The 23,363-nt window shown below is 38.1% G+C and overlaps 3 protein-coding genes across 4 annotated transcripts; 1 reads left to right on the top strand and 2 right to left on the bottom strand.

Moving 5' to 3' along the window:
• LOC121952785 (odorant receptor 131-2-like) lies at positions 1-951 on the bottom strand. Its single transcript, XM_042499610.2, has one exon. It carries the CDS (start codon positions 928-930, stop codon positions 1-3), a length of 930 nt encoding a protein of 309 aa, XP_042355544.2. The 5' UTR covers positions 931-951.
• A 2,961-nt stretch (positions 952-3,912) lies between these two features.
• Positions 3,913-11,340, bottom strand: ppme1 (protein phosphatase methylesterase 1). Its single transcript, XM_042499100.2, has 14 exons — positions 11,030-11,340; positions 9,278-9,371; positions 8,954-9,046; positions 8,731-8,788; positions 7,521-7,572; positions 6,996-7,150; positions 6,724-6,814; positions 6,417-6,482; positions 6,196-6,319; positions 5,959-6,088; positions 5,722-5,766; positions 5,530-5,594; positions 5,257-5,324; positions 3,913-4,966 (listed from the first exon to the last, which is right to left on the bottom strand). The coding sequence occupies exons 1-14, from the start codon at positions 11,113-11,115 to the stop codon at positions 4,963-4,965; spliced, it is 1,131 nt and encodes a 376-aa protein (XP_042355034.1). The 5' UTR covers positions 11,116-11,340; the 3' UTR covers positions 3,913-4,962.
• Positions 11,341-19,001: 7,661 nt separating this feature from the next.
• LOC121952388 (dicarboxylate carrier UCP2-like) lies at positions 19,002-22,900 on the top strand. 2 transcript variants are annotated; one of them, XM_042499035.2, is made up of 8 exons: positions 19,002-19,136; positions 19,472-19,603; positions 20,091-20,224; positions 20,320-20,527; positions 20,607-20,804; positions 20,911-21,012; positions 21,120-21,300; positions 22,123-22,900. In XM_042499035.2, the coding sequence occupies exons 3-8, from the start codon at positions 20,099-20,101 to the stop codon at positions 22,235-22,237; spliced, it is 930 nt and encodes a 309-aa protein (XP_042354969.1). In that variant the 5' UTR covers positions 19,002-19,136; positions 19,472-19,603; positions 20,091-20,098; the 3' UTR covers positions 22,238-22,900. The 2 variants fall into 2 exon arrangements, with proteins under 2 accessions (XP_042354969.1, XP_087945081.1); XM_088088955.1 differs by having other exon boundaries at positions 19,008-19,118.
• The last annotated feature ends 463 nt before the right edge of the window (positions 22,901-23,363 follow it).

The raw sequence follows: 23,363 nt of genomic DNA, 5'->3' as shown, positions 1-23,363 counted from the left end.
TCAACATTTAGGAGACGTCTTTGCAGCGGTTTTCAAGCCAAAAGTGAAATAGTATTTGAAGACCTGTCTGAAGGTGTAATCTCTGAGGCCGTATATGAGGGGGCTCAAACACTTTGGGAAAATGATAAGACCTAAAAAGAGGGCATAGCGAACGTGAACGATCATGGCAGGATTAATGGTCCATGTGCTGCTGGATTCAATCATGGTAAAGAGAGTGGAGGCAAGACACACGCATAACTGAAACAGATGCAACAGCACTGTTTTACGAGCCTTAGTGGTGTTACCAACATGCGAGGAGGCTGACTTTGCAGTAATCATGATTGCAATGTATGTGTAGATAATAATTATGCCCACTAATATAAAATACACAATGGTGAAGGCCTTGTTTATAGTTGAATAAATTTGTAGCCGGTAGACGTTCTGTCGGTAGCAGAACCCGTGCAAAGTAAATCCTGTGTTTTCCAGACTGACAAAGAGGAAAAGGTGCGTGAACGAGTCCAAAGAAGCCACCGTCCACATAACAGCAACAGCCACTCTCGTACTCCTGCTGGTGGCAATATCAGCATGCCTCAGTGGAAAGCAAACAGCAACATACCTCTCTAAAGACATCACAGCGAGGTTAAGGGGTGACATTTTAACAGTGACTGATGCCAGCAGTGTGAAAATAATACAAACGTAGCTGATCATTCTGACCATGGTGACAGCAAAGATGTAGAGCAACATAGTGAACAGGATCTGCAGAGATTCAGTGAGGAGCAAATGACCAAAGAGGAGGTAGCGGGGGGACTCCAGGAGGAGAGGCTTCCTCAGCAAGGCAAACAGCATGACAGCGTTTACATAGAGGAAGAAAAGGCATGGCAGCATAGACAGCGCAGCTTTGACAGGTTTCTGAAACAGGATTGCTATGTTTGTTTCCGTTGTGTCGTTCATGATTGCAGACTAATTCTGTACAGACACGGCTCATAATCACACCTCACTGACCCTTCAGCAACATTATCCACAGTCCTGAAACGTGAGGAATAATTTAGTCAAATAATATCTTCAATAAGCATGTTGGTCTGTAACAAAAGTCACAGTTTTCAAGGGTTGAAAATATGAGACAGCATCAGAATAAATAAAAAATATTTAGAAAACACATCATTTATGAGGTTAAAGGCATGGTAAATTATATGTCTGTGACACATAACTACTTACATGTTACTGGTTTGGTCTGAGTTTTAGGACTGGTTTTGGGACTGGTCTGAGGAATAAATCAACCTCTTCCCCATCATGTCCTTTTATTAAGTAATCTGTGCGTTGACATCATCACCTGTCAGTTTGGCAACCAGTAACAGCTCTGCATCGCTTATGGTTCTTTTGAAGGAAAGTTTGAGAAGCTGAGTACTACAAGAGCAATTAATCATTACTTTTTTTTATTTAAGGTTGCATAAGGATATATTGGATCAAATGTGTTTATATTTTACACTGTGAAAGTTAGTGCACAGTTTGCCAAAATCCATATAAATTTGCTGGGAGTATTTCTAAACTACTGACCACCTGCAGACAGTTATTTTATTATATTCAACTGTAAACGTCAAATGCAAATGTGACTATAAGCCAATGTTGTTATTATATTGTTTTCTCCTCTGAGCCGTGGGCATTTTCTAAGGTGTATACTTTGTCAACCTCAGCTGGACATGAAGTGATTGTGTACACAACACTCACGAGAACAGTCCATTTGATAACAAACTGATATGGTATTCTCAGTTTTGTGAGTATACAATTTCTTTAAGTTCCTTATTTATATAAATATGTCCACAGGGATTACTTTTAAATTTGATGAATTACTTTTGTTTTCTACCCTCTCTTAGTTCCCAACATGAAACTGAAATGCAGAAAACCTTAAATCATGTGTAATGCTGTGCTAACATACAGATCTCATTTTCACATGCTTACTGTCAGTATGCCAACATTAGGTATGCTTTGTTAGCGTGAGTACAGCTGGGGCAGACAGGCGTTTAGTCATTTATCTTGTAAATATGTCGTCTTAGATGTCTTAGTGTTTAACAAGTGGAAATTTTGACCTGTAAGTTGAATTAAATGAGGTCAGGGTATCACTAAAAATGATTAGGTTTCATCCTTATAAATGTCAAATTTAATTGAGTCCATGTTGTTGAGATAGTATTTAACCCTGGACCAGTGTGTTTGCTTTAGATCAACCAAAGTGGGACTAAAAAGTAGCATGGTATAGCTGTATCTGCGCCTTTTTTTATCACTAAAACAAACAAACTCGTCGCTCTTTTCTCTTGTTTGTACGGAGCAGCACCTCTTTTCCTTTCATCATGTCTGTGCAGCTTTCAGCACCACAGCGCAGTGGACAGCTCCTCCATGAGGCTGCAGGTGTGTGATTGACAGACTGACGTTCTGTAAACGTTTCTTTGTGGCAGATTTGTTTTCATTAACTATAAGAAAGCATATTTAGTTTCAAAAGTTATTCTGTATATATGTCCTCATATACAAATAATATAAGAAAATAATTCAGATACAGTTACCATGCAGGAAACAATGCAGAATTTGTAAACACTGTGTTATACGGGTATTGATATCACACTGTACGGCACTGTATCACATTATTTACAGAGATCTTGTTGTGTTATTGTAAGTCCTGCTCTTTTCTGCTTTAGTTTCATATCATATATTTTTAAGAACTTTTGGAAAATTACAAAATATTATTTGATAGGCCCAAAATGATGCAACAACCTAAGTTCTGTTTTTTTTGTACTCTCATAATGATCTCAGTGCCTGTTATTCTTTAGAGGACCGCCATTAATGACACATTAATAATTCACATATTTACATTGCACATAATTGCAAAATACATCTCGATGTGCTGGTCCACAGAGGGACAATTAAAAGATGCATGTCATTCCCTGGAGTAGAAAAACATAGAAAAACATATTGCCTTTGTCATAAAGTTTGAAAAACTATAACCTTGTTTTTCAGTTTTGTTTTTGCTGCACACTGATTTATAATTAAGCAGCTGCCCTCTTGAGGATGCTTTAGAGAAATACATGCTTTATAAAACTACACATTTCTATTGTTTCATCATTGAGAAAACATAACAAATACAAAATAGAATATTCTTCCAATAACTCAAAATGTAAAAACCAGTAAGGAATCAGGTCATGTTTTTTTTTTTAACATTCATTAAATCATTGCTTCATTTTATGAGGAATAATCATAAAATAAATGATCTCCACCAGTTGCAACCTTCCTTTAAGTTCTTGCATAATTATCTTTTTCAATAACAAAAAAAACGGCAACATTACAAAAACATGTCAATCACCAACTCGTGTTTTTAGGCTATATTTCCATTAGGTAGTTTTCAAACTCCAGGCTTCAGTCACTGGTACACAACAAAAAGCAGCATTGTCTAGTCATGTGTAATCTTTCCAATGAAGAAGAATTGGAATTTCAGAACAGGGTTTATGTAAAACAAACACCTTCACTATAAAGTGGGGCTGCAAAAACTAAAAGCCAAATAAATCTCTGTTTGTAAAAACCAAACTCTGCTGTTGGCTATGGTCACTTTTCTTCCAATAAGGTGACAAGTACAGCAAGATACATGCTGCCTTCACCAGGGAAATAAAATCCCCACTGTCTCACCACACTGAAACCTTTCTAATGTTCTGTGAGGTTTTGGGATTTAAAAGGTTTTTATACTATTTGGACACTGTAAATTTCAACACAAGATTGTGAGGGGATAATAGAAAACTTGTCTAAATGCTCATATTTGAATTTCTCTATAGAACTGACCCCTATTCTAAACACCTAGAAAATGTATTTTACTACATTATATAATTTTTAATAAACTACCACAATTAAAATTATCACGATGTTGTTTTAATACACGTACCAAATACACAAGCATGGTTGACATTTTTTGCTGCATCCATCTTTAATCACTTGTTTGAATTCAAACATTACAAACACATTGACAATGATGCAATCACTCAAAATAAAAAAAGGCATACTATGCAGGAAAAAACTCTTTTATATTAAGTAATCACTGTCAGTTATTACCACACCCACAAAGAATCTGCACCCACAGCATTTCAACACCACCTCTGCAGATTTTTGTAATTTTAAATAAATATTATCAAATTACAAGTAAAAGAAATCCACTAAATTCCACAGATTTTTATTTGGGATTACTGTTTAAAACTGCAAAAATAACTCCACAGATTATGTTTAAGTGAGTTTATGACCCATTAGAAGAAGATGGAGATGTTTCTTCATAAATTTTCTGTGTTCGGGTTATTTATGGGCTGTGACCTTTAGACAGCAGTATTTAGCCACAAGCCAATAAGAATGCGCAGGTGAGGTTAAGACCTTCAATCGGGTAGAAGCACAACACATCCAAGAGGAAGGTACAAAAATCGTGGACATAACGTCGTGAAAGTTGGCTTTCACTGTCACTGACAGTGAAGAGGAGGATGGGGATGAAGAGAGCTGGCCTGTTTCCTGTTGGACAGGTGGGTGTGAGTGACTACCTTAGCTGGCTTACCACAGTATCTGCTTTTCTATTACAACATAATACATTCCTGCAATAGTACTAAATAGTAGCTGCAATGCAGCGTAGGAAGGAGCGGCCAAGTTTATTATATTATAATATTATTATTACAAACAGTAAGTGACTATTCCTGCATAGTATACCTTTAAATAAGGAGAGCATTACTTAAAAAAATATTGTAAAGAAAAAGTACAATAAATCCCAGTGTTTTAAAATAAAAATAAGGCAAAGCTGAAAGGCAAATTATCTACATAACAAAAGCAACATAATAATAATAATAATAATTATTATAATAATAATAATGCTTGTCATATTTTCCTTAATTTGCAGTTAAATTGTACGAGGATGTGGATGAATTTTGAAACATTTCTTCCATGGCTGCTGGCTATATTTAGACTGAGAACTGGAAATTAGCTGTGGAAAGATTATTTCAAAATTATTATACAAATACACAAGATACATTTTTATTTGACAAAAAATGTGACATAATGCTATCTAATTGCGTCGACAATGCAGCCCTATGCTATGTATAATTTTGTGTTTTTGTGTAACTCGACTGTTCATCCATCCATTTAATGTAATTTTCATTATTTTGTTGAACACTTCAGTCTTCAATATCTCTACACACAAAATATGTAAAATGTATTTATAACGCTACATATAATGAATGTGGTGTATACAATATTTAGTAGAAGTTCACTTACCACAGGTATCCTTCCTTAAACTCAGTGAATTTGTGCCGGACCATAAATGTTGCTAGAGCATCTGCTACCTAGCAACAGATGACAGAGGACTATGTTAAAATCAAAACAAACTGAGTCTGGATCACATGCAAAACAAAACATAAATAAAAAAGTGGCAATACAAATAACAATAACTCAAAGTCAGCATTAGGTTTAGCTCCTCAACAAGCATCATACGGTAACTTGTACAGATCCATACTGCCCATAGTTCACGTTCAGGTAAACAGCCCTTACTTTTTCAGGTGCGTCCTCATGGACAGCATGACCACACTGAGGGAGGACCTGCATCTGAAACTTCCCTGTGGACAAACAGTGAGATTATCAATATTTTTTAGGTCTGTATATTCTGCAATATATGTATGACAACAATCAAACATGGAAATCTAAAGAGAGAAAATGCATAAAATCTCAGTTTGTGCTGAGTACCTTGCATCTGTCCAATAGTAAGGTCTTTGTCGAGCCTGTCCACTCCTGTACAATGGATGAAGTCAGGGGTGAAATTGTGCAGTCAGTGGCAAAATAGTTTGGAATAAAACTTGAATGATTTGCATTCATTCAATCTAGTGTGACTGCCCTGATATTCCGTCAAACCTGCCTATCCGGAAACTTTTTGAGTATTTGGAGTACCAAATAATAATGCACGCTCACTGAGGGAGACCTAACCTGCAAGCAGAAGCAGTTTTGGCACCGGGCAGGTAAGAAAGAGGGCAGACAGGCCTCTGAACCAGCCCTCCCAGTACTTCTCTGTCTTTGACAGCTCCACTCGCCAGGTGAAGACGCTTTCCTTTTTTATCTGTGTGGAAGAAATCAACCTTTTCAGCTACATTTCAACCTCTATAAAACACACAGACACATATACAGTATGTTACAAGAAAATAAAAACAGTAAGAGAGTCGAGACCTCTTGGTCATCTTCCTTCATCCTCTTCTTGTTGGATTCTTCTTCCGCTTCTTCATCCTCTTCCTCTTCTATTATACCTTCGATGCTATTAGACACACCTGGACTGCTGGTGGATTCCTCACATCTGTAAAATTCAGAACAGACCAACTGAATTGAAAGTACACATAAAATATGTAAAATATGTCTTTAATAAGTGAAGATGAGAAAAAGGGCAGACGTACTTTTTCACCTGGCCTCCCATCGACACTCGTGCTGACTCAGTGTTTCGGATCTGGCCGCTCTTCACGCTGAAAGCAAAGGGGAGGAACATTTTCAAAAACTTAGCACCTTAGAGGACAGCCAAGCTGGGAAATCCAAACTATAAGAATGGAGACTGAAGGTTATGACAGTTAGTACTTTTAACAAGGCTCCAATGAGTTTTTAGCAAATTATATTCATGACACTGTTCACTGACATTAGCCAAACTGCAGAAAAGCATAATCTGGCTCAATCCTACTTCCAAAATGTTCCTGTGTCATTCATGTTTACCTCCATTCAATGGCGTTCTCCAGAGATTTGAAGGTCTTTGGCCGACTTCTGAGGAAATTCTGCATACTGTTCAAAGCATCCATTGCTGTACCTGAATGCAATTAACAATTATTTGTTATTACTACACCAAATACTGTACTGAGCTTATTTGATATGAATATTAATCAAATAAATTCAAAATTAGAGTGGCTGTGAAATCAACCAGCTATTACGTCAACTAGATGCCATGGATTGAAAAATATCTATGATGCTGTAATCGAGCAAGCACTTACCTTCTACAACATCAATGACGCAGAGGCCGAGCAGGGATGGTATATGATTGGCAGCGGCTGTGTGAACTGCGATGGCCCCGCCCATGCTGTGTCCGATAATCATGATCGGAGGCGGGTTCTCTCCGTAGAGCGCCTCCACCACTTTGCCAATGTCCCTTTTGAAAGCAAAGCAAGGCAACCGTGTTAACCTCATAATATTTCTACCACATGTCGGTGTTTCTGAGTATACAGTCAGAAACCTCAAGACTGAGAGTATATTTAGCAATTCAACTTTTTCATTTTTCTTTAAAGTAAATTTGTTAATCCAAATGTAAACAACCATAAGAAACATCCAAACTCTCAAATCTCTTTCTTGATGTAGCTGTAGAGGATAAAGCTGACTGTGCGTCTGACTCGGTTTCAGGATCACTGATGCCCTCTCTGGCTTCACATTAAGTGTCTGTGATGCAGAGCTGAGCTGTTTAAAGTGTGTGTGTGTGTGCTGTTCTCAAATGATCTGATTTTACTGCACCAACAGCAACTTACTTGGCCATCGTGTCTGCAGAGAGATCGTCAGGATTTTTCACTTTGGTGTCGCCTGCAGGTGATGAGAAGAGAAGCAAATTTCTCCATTTGTTCCATCTAAGCACATGAATATACAAAGAACGGCCTTCTGGGTGATGTAAGGGGAGAGGTGGCTTCTAATCACCGGGGCGTGATCGAGCTAATTTGATACAGCAGTGTCACTTTTTAATAATTTGTGATACTGGAGCTGCAATTTGAACGGCAAAATCTGATATATGACTTAAAGCGATAGTTTGGGATTTTGGAAGTAGAGCTGTACGAGATGCTTATGTACAGTCAATGTAATACAGTAGCTGGAGGTCGGCGTGCTCCTGGTTTGCAGAAACAGACGGGCGCAAACCTCACAGCTTAGCATTACCATGCTATATAGCATAGTAATTTAACATATTTCAGCCACTTTAAAAACCTGAAAATACACAAACACACATCTGTCTGAGTGAACGCTGTATTAAGAGTGTATTCAACGTGAAGTTTGGTTTCAGTTGGATTGTGTAGCAGCCGCTTTCTGATCCAAACAGCTGGCCGGCGGCTGATGAGAAATGTAGTGTCAAAGGAAAAGGCTGTGTGACGGCGAGGTCGAGAGGTGTAAATACTCTAAATATAGCATCCAATTAGACTGATACAGATTTTTTAGGGTGGCCTTTTTCAAAGTGACTAAAATACCTTTTAATATCATATCGTGTGTAGGTCAGCGCCCCATCTGTTTCTGCAAACTGGGAGCACACCGACCGCCAGCTACTGCATGCAATACACTGACTATACATACATATAGCATACAGCCCTACGTTGAAAATCCCACACTATCCCTTGAAGTTGTTTTGTTGTATAAGAAAATAATATCAAGTGACAGCTCCTTTATTTCAACACTCTATATCACTGCAACATTGAGTTACTAGGATCTTGAAAAAATGACCGCTATGGGTTTATTGCATTATTACAGAATGCAAAAAATATGCCAACGGTATTGGGATACAGTAATGGACAGCGATCGTGTACCCAGTGAATGACACAAGAGAATCATAACATGTCTATATGTGCATAGAATTTTGTAATTCTATGATAATTATACCTAACCAAACCGACAAATATCTGACAAGATGTTAAGTTTCCTGATCTAAAAATAAAATATGTCTTGTTACTAATTTTGTATCCTGTGACAACCTGTATTTACCATGAGCTCGAAGGTCCATAGCCACCACCCTACAGTTGATCCTGCTGCATATGACGGCCTGCAAAGACATATATGTAAACCATTTAAATCAAATAATGTCCAGCAAATATGCCAAAATAAAAGAACTGGTTCATAAAAATACCACAAAATATTTATGTGCATAAACAAATAATTTATCAGAGTTAAGAGGTTACAAAGTTTGCGTAATAGCTATTCTGCGTACAGTAAACACAGCCCAGGAGAGAGCAGAATGGCCTCCACCGTGGAGCAGAAGCAGCACAGGACCATGGGCACCACTGCAGTAAATTCTGAAAATGTTCACAGTAGTCAAGGAAATTCATACCAGAGCTGTGCAAGAGCTTCAAAGCATATAGGTGCTACTCTAAAGACAAATAAAAATGAATTGTATAAACTGGTTATCTTCAATAGTTAATACTATGCTGATGTTGAACAGCATTGTGATATAAGAAAGTGACCGCCAAACCAAAGTGTCAATAATTCCTGCTTATTTTTTCTTTTAACCAACACAAGCAGCAGGTAAGGATATATCTTTGCCATTTTCATTTTCCACCTCAACATCTTCTATGGTTTCAAAGTACTGACTCCAGGGCAGAGGGGTGAAATCTCGCTTCCGTCCGGGTCTGTCAAAAAAAAAAAAAAAAAAAGGACAAGCAAAAATGTAAACCAATCAATCCCACATCGCAGCAGGATTATTAAAGCACACGGTGTAAGACATAAATCTTTGAATATGTTTCCATGAAGACAAACTTGTTCTATGGCACTGTAGCTTTTTCACACCCTCTGACTGATGGCTTTTCAACTGACAGCAAACCAGAGACAGATAACGTTTCAAGGGTAACGCCTGAGGGTTTATGATTTAGTGTAGTTTCAGTTAGGTGCTATTTAATTCAAATCCCAACTACACAACAGTGTCCAAGTCTGTGAAAACAACTCAACTAAAAACTTGTTTATATAACTCTTGTCATATGACAGTAAACAGGCAACCAGAACCAGACCTTGACCAAAAATCTTAACTATTTTTGGAAACTACTCATCTTATTCTAAGATTAATATATTTAGACACTGTTTTTTAGTTGTGGACTCAGGCTTTCTGTCAGGACAGTACAAAAGGATAAAAAGGGCCCCGGGTTATCTAGGGTGAATGTACTTCCAAAACTGTTTTAGTAGTTTAGTTTTTCTAAATACTGTGTTTTGAATACTGCAGCAGGCATAGGTAACAGCGCCTGTCCAAAGACTGTAACACAGCATGACACTAACTTTACATTCTTAATACGTCACTGCATCACGTCTACTCAGTCTTCAGGGTTCGTACAGACAGGGGCCAGTCAAATTCAGAGAATTTCAAATACTTTTTCAAGCACTCATTTTAATTTTCAAGGATGGAGTCGTTTTCTCCACACTCATCTGTTGCAAGAAAATTGTGCAAGTTTGTAAATGGAGCAAACATGCTGCCAGGGCATAACACCAACTTATAATTAATTAACTGCTGCTTTTTTTCAGAAGTACAGCTCAAAAGTGTGCTAAAGGCTGCTGACTCATAGGAGCAACTTCTGGGTCACAACAAATCAGACAAATTAAATATCAAAATCAAGTTCATCCCACTGACTTTTTTCCTCAATGCCTATTTTTGATTTAAGCATAAAATCAGAACAAACCATTATTTGTTTTTTGGTATCCAATTCATAAACAAATAATGAAATATCAAATTGTTTTGTAATTTTTCAATTTTGGACTTCAAGTTAAATATCAAAAGAACAAATGATACACAGACTCTAGAGGGCAATTCATGCTGTTTTGTTAACTGGAGGGGCACTATAGGGGGCACTTTATCAGGGTGTTATCTACCATAAAGGCATCCAAAAGGGCACTTTAACTACATTTTTTTAACATGGGGGCACCAGGGTGGTGATGCCCCCGTATTTGAATAAACCAGTGCTGCTTTAGTGTGTCGTGAATCCTCCTGAACTTAACATATTTAAGCTAATGTCTCTAAGCTTGGTGGATGCAGCCATGTTGAACATAGTTTAAAATAATATATACAAATAACTTGGGCTCCAAATCTACTACGTTAATTAAAATGCTCATGTTATATTTGGCGTACATCGCTAATCCACCACTGTTGGTCAGAGCTAGCTTAATTTACGCAGCTAACGCTATCGGTTATTTAACAAACTGTAATGACACGAGTCACTGTGACGGAGCAACTATTGTGATGGTGGTTAATATAAAATGTAACAGCTAGTACAGCTGACAGCATGTTACTGAGATGCTAACTCACCCCATTTTCATTTTGGAGCTGGACTGAACGCCTCCTGCCATAGGAGGTCTGGAGGCTAACAGGTTTAAATGCAGCTGTTTCTCCATGTTGTCGAAAGCGGGGTCGGCCTCTGTCAGGAACTGTTCAATAAGACCTCCCCTCTCCTCCGCAGCATATGATGTTCTTCGACACCTGCGGCGACGCTAGCCAGACATTGGATAAATTTTAGCTAAAGCTAGGATGATACGATTTTCTGACAAGCTAACGGCTAGCGGTCTTCTTCTTCTGCTGCTGTGATTATTTTGGGTCGGCGTCTTCTTCTACGGTTTTCTTTCTAGGTAGCGCGGCATGAACCTTGGGAAGCCTTACTGCCGTCTACTGGCAACGATACTACACACAAAACATGCCCTATCTAAAAGATTAAAAATTTTAAAATGAATAGATTAATTAAAATTCTACATTAATGGGTTTCCATGACTGATTGTGAGTAGGAATGCAAGATATTGGATTTATTTTTTTTAGTATTTGTTCATATCCGATGTGCTGATATAATAACACATTTGACAGGTAATTGTCACCAATATTGATATTTCCACTTTTTTTCCTCACCAAATTTTAGTGGTTTATATTTCTATATTTATATTATAGAACTCATTAAATAATTATATATATATCCATGCTCCTCTTATCTTGATGGCCCAGCAGCAGATGGATACATAAAATACAATGCTTTTCAGTGCATGTTATATAAATTCATTGTGCAAAATAAGAGAAATACTCCAAACTAAGGGTTGTTGTTAAGTACATGTTTGATTTACCAATAATAATAATAATAACAATAATAATGGGTTTGTGATATCTGCAGAAATCAGCATGTTGGCCAATTCTGATATTTCATTTTAGAGCCATTTTCTGCAGATACCAATGACATGGCAATATTATTGTGCATCTCTAATTGTGAGCACAACCTGTACAGTGTTGGCCACCTATGGCACAGAAATTATCCTAATTTCTTTAGACAAATTAAAGAAGAGCTGCATGGCTGTGAACTTTTTGAGGAGACAAATGAGAACATTTATAAAAAAAAAACCTAAAATCTGAATAAATCTATCATCCTGAACAAATACTATATTTTTCCACATTAAAAAGAAGTAACGATTACACAAAAACAGCAGCACATTTCTCCCAACATTATTGAACACATGGTGGCAGCACTGCACTCTTTAACCCTACAACTGAGACAATTTCCTTAACATAAATCTCAGTTTATTCACCACAAGTATTCTTCTTAGTCTGTGAAAACAGCTGCACAGAGTCCAGTCAAAAAATAACCCCAGTGATGTCATGGTGATGTCATCAGGGCTACCTGATCTTATGATCAGACATAACAGTTAAGGATGTGTTACAAACTACAGGTGTTGAGTAGTAAAGATGTAGATGCTTACCAGCCTAGAAGGATCTAAAGAAACACTAACGAGTTGCATCATGGGAAATGTAGTTTTTTAGAGCTAGACCCATGTGAGAAGCAACAAGTCAATATCCACCGGTTTTGTTTTTGAAAGTTTTTCATAACTTCATCAGTTTTATGGTATTGCACTCTAAGAAAAATCCCCTGAAGACAGCTTGTCCACACGTGGATTAAAAACAAATATAAGTACATTGCAAAAGAATGTGTTTGCTGCTGGTAATCTGTTCAGGAGTGTCCTCAAATACTGATTTTGATCATTAATAATCATGTAAGAAAAAATATGCAGGCATTATGGTGTGGTAATGATCACCGGGAGCTGCAGTTTTATAAAGTTGCAGTGTCAGTCCTGTGATGTGTCTCTGTTATTCAATGGGAGACATCTGAGAGACGTTAACAGGGTTACATAAAGAGATTGTTGCGACAGCTGCTCGTCTATGATTGCAGACTTTCTAATTTCATTGTGACAGGCACAAGAGAGAACATGAAGAGGTGAAGGTGAATAGTTGGCCATGCACAATTTTACCTTAAACTCAAAGATGCCTTCAGTGATCATCAGAGGAACTCAGCTGATATTCACCTTATTCAGTTCACACCAACACAGAGTCAAAACTTTGAGGTTACACCCTTTCAGCTGGGTGAAGATATTACAAACTCTAGCAAAGTCCTTCCATCTGTAAGTATTACTCCTCCTATTCGAACAATAATTTTCGTTGCTGCTGCCAAGATGCAGATTAGAAAAAAATACCTACTTCTGACAAACATTTATCTATCATTCAACTTAATACTTTAGAATTTCTTTTAGATAATGTGGAAAACTTAGCTGGAGCAAATTAACTTCTATAAATTATCAAGTTAAAAACTTGTGTTCAGAATTATTACGTATTTACTTATTATATTTATAAACACACATTTTTAAGTTGAGTCCTCATAAAAAAAAAAAAACAGTTTTCACATTATTTAAAAGGGATTTTTATGTACAGTTACCACAATTATGAACAAATGTTTTTAGGTTGATTACTAGTTAGAATTAAACTGGTCCGACATTTTATTTTTTTTTACATTTAAAAGGAATTTTAAAGTGTCACACTTAATTGCCATACTTGGGAACACAGTTGAAACATCAAAAAATTATGTTATAGCAACTAATTTTTTTCCAGATTATTTTAAAGGAATTTGAAAGTGTTAAATCCATCTGTTTTTTACAGAGCCTTAGTGTCCAATCAAATGAACAGTGTGCAGATCTGTTGTCTTTTTTCCCCAATGAAAGCTGAAATAAAAACTGAACTGTGAGACCAACAACACCAGTAAAAGCTAAATATGAACAATTAGCAAACAGCTGAGTTGCTCTTGGTATTCAGACCCATTTTTTGTGTCAGTTAAATATCTCTCGTTACACAGTATGTGCTGTGAAATACTGTCAAAACTAATTAATTCCAAAAGATTTTTGATGAGGTTAAACAGAGAAGCTTGGAGATGATATGAAAGGATGGGATCTTTACCTGGTACTAGAAGCAAAATTAAAAAAAAAAAAAAAAAATCCAATTAAGATAAAAAAGAAGCAACTGAAGCCGTCAAAATGAATTGACAGTCATGCTGGTTCAGTCTCCTCTCTTTCTTTCTTTACCTGATAATTAGTTAAATAAAGTTAGGAGAGAAGGTTACATGTAAATGATTCAGTGAATGAAGAAAACAGGCCATATTTGTGAGTTCCACTGAGCTTTCAGTGACCCAGGCTGAATGTATTTATAGTGTAACAGTCTGTATTTATAGTGTAATGGAGATTAGCTGGTTTGCAGCCCCGTAGAAAGTTCGTGGTATTCAAACTGCAGGAGAACAGAGTGGTGACGGGGGTCTGCCCACTCAGTTTCATTTTTCAGAGACTGTCTGCGAGGTCACTGTGAACTGGTTGAAGCCGGACCACAGAGCTGTTTACTGGTTGGTCTCACTGTGCTCAAAGGTTGTTCACAAAATGTTCTCACTCAAGGACCTGTTTTTAGCGATGGGTCAAGAAAACAGGTGGGGAACGCAGCTCGCTTCTTCCTCAGAACCAGTCCAGAGGGGGCTGGTTTTAAGGTTTAGAGTAATAACCTGAAAGGTTTTTTCATTCAAGTAAATGTTTGTTGAGTCACTATTTAAAGCCAGATGAGGTAACGCCATAGTGATTGAGCTATGGTCTGCTGATGAAAGCCCTTGCATTTGCAATATTTCCAACTGGGTGTATGTCGTGAAATTCCTGGGAAAAATCATAGTCACTCACACACGCACGCATGCGCGCGCACACACACACACACACACACACACACACACACACACACACACACACACACACACACACACACACACACACACAAACACCAAGCCATTCTCATTCCCAGGTCATCAAATATCAACGCTGTTTCTCGGCCTTCCGCATGTGATAGCACAACCCTTTTGCGTAACTATGTGATACACAGCTGAAAGACATTTTAACACGTGGTTAATGTTGTGAAACTGTTAAGGCAACAAAACTACTTAATTAGAAAAAGAGGGATCATGTTTAGGGTTAAAATAAGTAGCCTGTGCCTGTTACATTTGTTACGTAACAACATAAAATGATATGAATAGGTCACACAAGTGACATTAGTGTGCAATGACCATACGCAAGTTATGTAATGATACGTTAAAGGGGACTTATTATGCTATTTTGCCTGTTTTTTATTGTTTTGTATAGCATTATTGTGCTTGTATAAGGTCTGCAAGTAATAAAGCCCAAAGTCCAAGCCAGAAAGAGCTCTCTCCCTCAGAAGACACTGCTCCTAAGCTGCATGAAACAGCTCGTTTGAGTGTCAGTGTTTACTTCTGTACCAATATGACATCACAATGTAACAAATTGAATAGAATGTGCATAGAGAGAGCCAGCTGACCAATCAGAGCAGACTGGGCCTCTCGGGAGATAGGACATAAGCTCAGACAGACCGTGTGACAGAGGTGCAGCAGCAAAGGGCAGTGTGAGACACAATGCGTTTTTTGAACATTAAAGCATGTAAACCTATTCTATTAGACCCCCAAAACACAAATACAATTCCAAAAATGAGCATAATAGGGTATCTTTAAAACAATACTGACTTTAGGTTTTACACAGGACACAAACTGTGGTTTCTTTGGGGAAGTCTGGTTTTGTTTGACCCATTCCATTATGTGGACATCTTGTTATTCTCAGCATTAAGTATTGCCATGAATGGGTTCACAGTGGAGTGAGTTGAAAGCTGGTCTCACAAAGACACTAAAGGTTACCTTTGAGGTTGATATCATACTCGGAAAAGTGTGAAAAAGCATCGGTGGTTGAGAACCTGGAAATGAGAATAGGCTGCACGCGCGCGCACACACACACACACACACACACACACACACACACACACACACACACACACACACACACACACACACACACACACACACACACACACACAATCTATGCTATGGTAGCCCTTTGATTGCTAACTGCAGAGCTCGATAAACAACGTGATGAAAATAAATTCCAGCTGGGTTTTGTTGGCCAACAAACTGCAATTATGCAATTACTGCTTAATGCCATTGGTGCCACAAAAAAAAAAATTGTAACTTTAATTGTTTCCCATCTTTGTCTTGCAAATTAGACTTTAAAAAATGTATTGGTTTCTTATTTCCATTGTCACCTGTGTATTGTACAGTACTGTGATTACATTTTTCTTTTATATTACCAAAATAACTGAATGCTGCCTTATAAGTTCACATATTCCAAATGATATATATAATATAATATATTATAATATAATATAAATATTTTCACTATTAACTAAATTCTATAGTATGCTTCATTACTACTACCAGTACTTCTACTTCAACAAAAAATTGTAATGAACAATGAACAACAATGAAGCCAATATTTACAATAACTGAAAAATGAACAAATCTTGAAGTAGATAGAGTAAACATAAAGGGAAAAAAACAGACACTACTGTATGTATCTAAACTCCACCTCATGCAAGTGGAGCCAAAATAACAACCAGCAGCCCACATGAGGTGCTCACTTAATGTATACATGCAACTTGCAGCCACTTCAATAGCTGTTAATGCTGTAAATAAGGGAGAATATGTCAAAAGTGCAGGTCACTTGCAGAGGCAGGACTTCTCCTCTGTTTACAAAAATAACTTAAAGGATGTTGGAAAACATATTAAATATGAAGGGAATTATATTTGTACACAGTGTGTCTATATATTACTGAGGCACTCGGACAAAAGCAGTCCATAGACATAACAGTTGAAGCAGCAGTTGTCTATACGGGGAAAACACAGGTGTGCATGTCACAATGTAAAGAACTAGCTGTGCACTTTTAGGAACAGAACAACATCTTGGCACACGTCGCAGCAGGTGAAACCTTAGCTATGATGAGAAGAGTTTTGCACAGTCAACCGCATGACATGACGTAAGCTGGCTGGGGGCCCTGACCTAGAGCTGCTATGGAAAATCACATGTGTTGAGGTATGCACACTCAGGACTCCGACACCCTACTGACAAAGTGTCTACCCTCTCTAACACTTTCCATTCGACATCTACTGCTCTCTTTGGGTGCTGCAAGTTTGCCTGAGCTAACACTAATGGCTTGTCTGATTGCATACAGATGCTATGTGCATCCACCCACCCTCATTCACCGTATGGATTGGCTGAGAAGCATGGCGGGTCCTCTTTTCCTGGAACATTTTGTGACTTTATTGCTTGCAGGGAGGAGGGATTGGGGATTTCTAAAACTCCTCAACAGCATGTTGTTGTGAGGCACTGACACTGAGAAACAGGCCGGCCCACAAAAATGGCCAGGCCCCTGAAAGATTTCATTGAAAGAGCCCTTCCCAAATTTGCTTTGTTCATGTCAACCAAGCGGCAACCTCCAAGGCTGAGAAATGAAACCAGTGTGGAAGTGCCAAAAGCTGCAGTTCCTCTAATGGCCACTTGAGGCTGGCTGCAAAAATCCCCACCTGTATGTTGTAATGCTCAAATTTACAGCTGAAATAAACATGTTTACAGCCTGGTGAAAAAATTGTCTTGGTCTCTATAGTTAACTTATCCATTCATGACAACTGCACGGGGGATGACATTTTGTGTAACTCACCCGTTTACATTTTAATAAGGCCTAAAGTGACATATGTTTATGGGTGGGGCTGCTTGAATGACAGGATGTTTCGGGAATTGTTGTCAACTGTCACTGCAGTCTGTGAATCACATCCGCCCCTCGCTCCTAAACAGCTCCAACCTCGCATTCAAATACAGTCACTTATGACACAAAAAAACCCCAAGGTGACGACAACCGAAATGCCGAACTGCTTTGCTTTCTATTTTCCCCAGTGGTCACTCGTGGTATTGCAGCAAAAAAAAAACCCCAAAAAAACATATTGCTCAAAAAGCATTTTCCCCATAGGCCACCATTGCAAAAGACCCAATAAACTGTTGACAAGAAACCTTGAACTGCAAGCAAGGTCAGTTATTACTTTTTATTAGGAATTTTTGATCCATGGTGGTTTTATATTAGTAAAACGTTCTTGTGCCGAGAAAAGCAATTTGAACATCTGTGACATCATTATAATGTCTATGAGCTGAGTAGGACCTTGTGGGTGGAGCCAGCAGGAAAAACATTACTGCGCATATTCAGTGGACTGCAATCCGTGGAGGTAAACCTGGCAGATAGAAACTTTTTTTAATAAGCGCCAGAGGAGCAGTTGTATAGGCAACATCTTGGCATCCAGTAGCTAGGTATTATTATACATCTGTGGTGGGTTGCGTATGCAAAGAAAATGAATAATACCTTTTTGAGGAGAGAAGGTTTTTTATTATGAAACAGCTTATATTTTACTAATGACAATAAATTCAATGTTTATTTTTGTTGTTTTGACATGTAAAGGTAAATATTTTGGTTTACAATAAAATATGGTTATCATTACTTTTAATTAGGATGAACACAATTATTGCTGGCCTCCAGGGTCCCCAGAAAGCTTTCCCCCCATTTCCCCCCTTCTGTGCAGCCCTGCTGAGAGAAGGATGTAGAGCAAAAGTTATCCGCCATAGAGCTCTTGTCAGCTATTCAAATGCCCCATGAAAACATTTAGGGAATCCAGACAAGCCTCTCTGTCTGATTGGCCACATATATCAACCAATAGAAACACGAGTTATGTCCCTTGATGTCATTGTAGTAATATGAGCTGGTATCCCCACATGTTCAAGTGTGACATTTTATGTACCAAGATATGGATTTATAATTTGAATATATTCATGATACTGTCAGCAGGTTTTTCTGTGAAACATCATGAAAATACTCCCAGTGTTTACATGTCCTCATAAAGTGTGAGTCCATACTGGGCTGCCATAACAACGACACTATGAGGAGCAGATCAACAAGTGCTCAGATATCCGGCTGTGTCTCACAGACCAGTAAACATGAGATATACATAACAGGTGTGTATAACTTGTCAGGCTGCCCAGTAGTCATGTGCATAAGGTGCCTATAAATTCAACAGCGTCTTCTTATTCCTCAACAGAAAGCACACAGTGTGAGACGAGGACACTGAACGGCCTAAAGGATTATACATTCTTTTCTCTGTTCTGGATTATAACTTTCCTGGAAAACTATTTAGGTAAACCTCTTCATTCAGGTAACAGTGATTATTTTTAAAAGGATGCATTTTCTGTGTTCATCTTTTAAGCTATGTCACTTGATTTAGTACATATTATAATATAAATATTGTTTTTTTTAATTCATTAAATAAAATTTTAAAAATCTAGCATAAAAATTAAAATGTTTAAAACTTTTATTTTTCTGATTTTTAAATGATTAATATTGATTTGTGTGGTTGTGTCTTCTACCTCTTAAGTGAAGTACAATGTATCGCTCAGTTATCACAATGATATACTTTTAATGAAATGTATGAAACCAGCAATACTTATTCCCCCTGGGTGACGAGTAAGTGATAAATGCTTGTTTTTGCAGTGAGTGGTGGTATGCTGGCTGTCTCACTCCAAACAGAGTTTATGGCCAAAGGAGTTTCCACAACAGAACCGCTCTCAAAGACAAGTGTGCTTCTTGAGAAAACTTGAAGTTTTCCTTTATCCACGTTCACAGGTATGCACAATGGATTATGACATTTTAGAACTCCAAGTAATAGTAGTTTTTAGGGTTTTACCACAGTTACTGTGGGTGTGCAGATGTTATATCCAGCAAATGCAAATGATTAAATGCAAAATGTGAAAATATGAACTACGGCCGGCGTGATATCAGATTTTTACACAGTTATTTTGGGCAAAAGAGGTGCAAGGTACAAGGTAGAATTATTAAAATTTGTCCTTAAATACTGCTACATCATTTTGGAATCCAAGTAAAAGAGTTCATGATAACAATATTATCATGATATTTATAGAAATGTTTTTTTTTTTAATCAGTCAGTTTTTTTGGTACAATGCAACACCCTTAATATGAAAAGTTATATTGTGTGTGTGGGTGTGTCTAGAGTTAAGTAGTAAGTTTCTTTCTTTGGTGTGTGTGGTAATACACCAAGGTTCAGGCCAAATGGCACTAAGAGCAGATTTTTCCTCTTATGTCATCAACTTAGTTGTAGAAATGGTTGGCATGAAACCCAAAGACGCAGTGCCCTCTGCGGCGGTTAAGTTCTTTGGAGCAGGCACAGCGGCCTGCATCGCTGACCTCATTACCTTTCCACTGGATACGGCCAAAGTCAGACTACAGGTGAGAAACAGCATTCTTTACGCATTTTAACTTGAGATTTTGTTTCAAATTATGTCATGCTGCTAATGAACCTTACATGTGATGCTGCTGTCCAGATTCAGGGAGAGTCTCAGAAAGTTGAAGGGCCCAGAGAAATGAAGTATCGGGGAGTGTTTGGCACCATCACCACCATGGTGCGCACCGAGGGGCCCAGGAGTCTTTACAACGGACTGGTGGCAGGACTCCAGAGGCAGATGAGTTTTGCCTCAGTCCGAATCGGTCTTTATGACTCAATGAAGCAGTTCTACACTCGAGGCACCGAGAGTGAGTTGCATAACCTGAGCATCATTGTGTTACACAAACATGGTGGTGTCTCTCCCGCTAATGTACTCATGTTACACAGGTGCTGGAATTGTTACTCGGCTCATGGCGGGCTGCACCACAGGAGCCATGGCTGTGGCATTTGCTCAACCAACAGATGTGGTGAAGGTGCGTTTCCAAGCACAGGTACGGCTGGCTGATGGTGAGAGGAGGTACAACGGCACTCTGGACGCCTACAAGACGATTGCCCGAGATGAGGGAGTACGAGGCCTTTGGAAAGGTGCTTGCCATGCTATTTTAAATATTTAAAGAATGCATTATATTTGTGGCTTATCATTTACAATCCCTACCCTGTTCTGAAGTAACCATCCCTTCCTTGCTGTCAGGTTGTATGCCCAACATCACCCGTAATGCCATTGTAAACTGTGCAGAGCTGGTGACCTACGACATAATCAAAGAACTCATCCTAAAGTACGACCTAATGACAGGTGAGGTGGAGAAGTGAACACATTGTTGTAGATATTTTTCCAATTTCTTACACAGCCAAATATCAAGTATTGTGAAAGGATGTGATTGAGTTTCTGTTCGTCGACAGACAATCTGCCGTGCCACTTCACTGCTGCCTTCGGTGCCGGTTTCTGCACAACAGTTGTGGCCTCTCCTGTGGACGTAGTCAAAACACGGTTCATGAATTCGGCAGAAGGCCAGTACAGGAGCGCCATCAACTGTGCTCTCACCATGCTGAGAAATGAAGGACCCACGGCCTTCTATAAAGGGTAAGCACCAAAGTGTGGACTCAAATCAGATTCTTTGGATTCGAGACAGACTCAAGATACAAATTCAGTGGCTTTAGACTCGACTTGACAAAATCAAACAAGCCTTTGCAACTCGACAAAGACTTCAACAACTTGTGACTTCGTTTGAGCCTTTTGTCTTGAACACACTTGATACTTTCCTCTAAGACCAAAGATTTAGAACATGTTATTCAAAATGTGTGGCACAAATCATTTATTTTCCCTTCATTTCCTGATTCAGCATACATTAACTCTATTCATACTTCAAATAATCCACTTTTTTTGAACCAATCCAACTGTATGCAGTCAAGCTGCAGGAGAGAACCATGAAGAACTAACGTTAAATCACTGAGCACGAGTTGGGAAAAATAATAGGCTACCAAAAACAATTCCCCTTGCGTACCTCAGCTATGGGGTGCAAGAAAAAACATATTGCAGTATACAAAGCATGTAAATCGAAATTTACAGACTGTGATGCAACAGCTTAATTTGACATTTGAAATTGCACAAAGAATAGTAGTCCGAGGCTAGAGTTAACATAGTTAGCAGGCTAACGTTACTTTTAAACCAAGTTGTTTCAACAAATGCAAGGTGATTTTAGAAAGCATAACTCCTTTACATAAATCTGACACCTTATTATGTTGTTAAAATGGCATTACGTCTGATGAGGACTGCATTATGACTTGTTTAGGACTCAAAGTTTAGGATTTGAGACTTGAGACTTACAAAACAGTGTGACCTAAACAACAAAGGTATAATCTGTTTGGGACATTTCTTTACTCTTCTTTCCTTTGCCTCATTTAGGTTCATGCCTTCCTTCCTGCGACTGGGCTCATGGAATATTGTGATGTTTGTGACATATGAACAAATTAAACGAGGTATGACCAGGACACAACAGTACTGGGAGTCGCCATTCTGACCTCAGCTCGTCGAACTGTTTCTTCAGACAGAACCGCACCGACACGACGGTCTAACCTCCACCACGATGTAGGGGTGATGAAGGGTTGGAAAAGAATGTTTTAAAGACTTGTGGCAGGAAGTTGTAGCTCTATGAATGAAACTGAGGGCATCATTGCAATACGAGACTGATACAAAGACTCAAGTGTAAAAGGGACTTTGTAATGGGTCCTCCATTACAAACGCGCTTACTCAGGTGAAAAAAGACGGATGTGAAATTGTAATTCCAGAAGGTTACTGTATGTTTTATTGCTTATCCACAAACTTTGATGAGCTGTTTGTTGTATAGCTTTGAAGATGGATTTTTGTGTTTACAACAATGAACTGTGAGCTAATTTGAATAATGTTACACATCATTTTGTTTTTGTTTCTTAAGCAGCTTTTCCAATAGAGGAATAGAGTCTGGCATCACAGACCTAAGCAGTGACCATTTCTATATTTCTTAATATCTGTGTTGCAGATTGTTTACAGTGTTTACCATTGTTTGTGCATGTGATCAGGGGTTTATAGTTAAATTAATGTGCTGCTCATTGTAAATAGTATGATTTATTGCGGGTCAACAAATCATAAATATATTGCACACAGTGATAAATAATGCCAAAATGAATAAAGGAAGTGCCTTTTCTCTTTTTGTCTGTAATTGAAATTTACAACACCTTTGTTAGCACTATTACACCAAAAACACTTGGAAAACAGTTTCAATACTGTGATGAAATTAAATGGAGTAATAAATTAGATTGCTGTTTATAGAAAATTGAGCATCTTGGCATTTAAGTGGGGCACTATTCAGTATTTAGATTTCACTGTAGAAAACATGAGAGCATTTTGCAGGAACTACCGGTCACGGGTCGTATTTTAAAGAAAGCTGTGGTGAGATGTTGAAGAGTCTGAACATACGGATCTAATTTGGCGGGTGATGTTCTGTGTTTCTGGATTTTCAGCATGACTCAGCAGTTACTTTGCAAGTCTGTACTCTTTGTACTACAACACTATATACAGATTTTCAAACAGATGGCTGGCTTTAATTAGTTTTAAGAAGTTGGATAGTCAAATTTTGCAATTAAATACTATTATTGAATTATTATTCA

Source organism: Plectropomus leopardus, chromosome 15 (genome assembly GCF_026936395.1).
Source record: "Plectropomus leopardus strain MGB_pleo_1.0 chromosome 15, ASM2693639v1, whole genome shotgun sequence".
Taxonomy (NCBI): Eukaryota; Metazoa; Chordata; class Actinopteri; order Perciformes; family Serranidae; genus Plectropomus; species Plectropomus leopardus.
The sequence above is the reverse complement of the archived record's forward strand: the minus strand, read 5'-3'. Positions and strand labels throughout refer to the sequence as shown.

What these genes read in the sequence shown, in the direction of transcription:
- LOC121952785 (XM_042499610.2), bottom strand. Translation starts at nt 930, where the DNA reads ATGAACGACACAACGGAAACAAACATAGCAATCCTGTTTCAGAAACCT.
- ppme1 (XM_042499100.2), bottom strand. Translation starts at nt 11,115, where the DNA reads ATGGAGAAACAGCTGCATTTAAACCTGTTAGCCTCCAGACCTCCTATG. An exon ending in GAGAACGCCATTGAATGGAG is followed by an intron (nt 6,483 to 6,723) that starts GTAAACATGAAT and finishes CTTTGCTTTCAG; the next exon opens with CGTGAAGAGCGGCCAGATCC. An exon ending in AAAACTGCTTCTGCTTGCAG is followed by an intron (nt 5,767 to 5,958) that starts GTTAGGTCTCCC and finishes TCCATTGTACAG; the next exon opens with GAGTGGACAGGCTCGACAAA.
- LOC121952388 (XM_042499035.2), top strand. Translation starts at nt 20,099, where the DNA reads ATGGTTGGCATGAAACCCAAAGACGCAGTGCCCTCTGCGGCGGTTAAG. An exon ending in CGGCCAAAGTCAGACTACAG is followed by an intron (nt 20,225 to 20,319) that starts GTGAGAAACAGC and finishes GCTGCTGTCCAG; the next exon opens with ATTCAGGGAGAGTCTCAGAA. An exon ending in AGTACGAGGCCTTTGGAAAG is followed by an intron (nt 20,805 to 20,910) that starts GTGCTTGCCATG and finishes CCTTGCTGTCAG; the next exon opens with GTTGTATGCCCAACATCACC.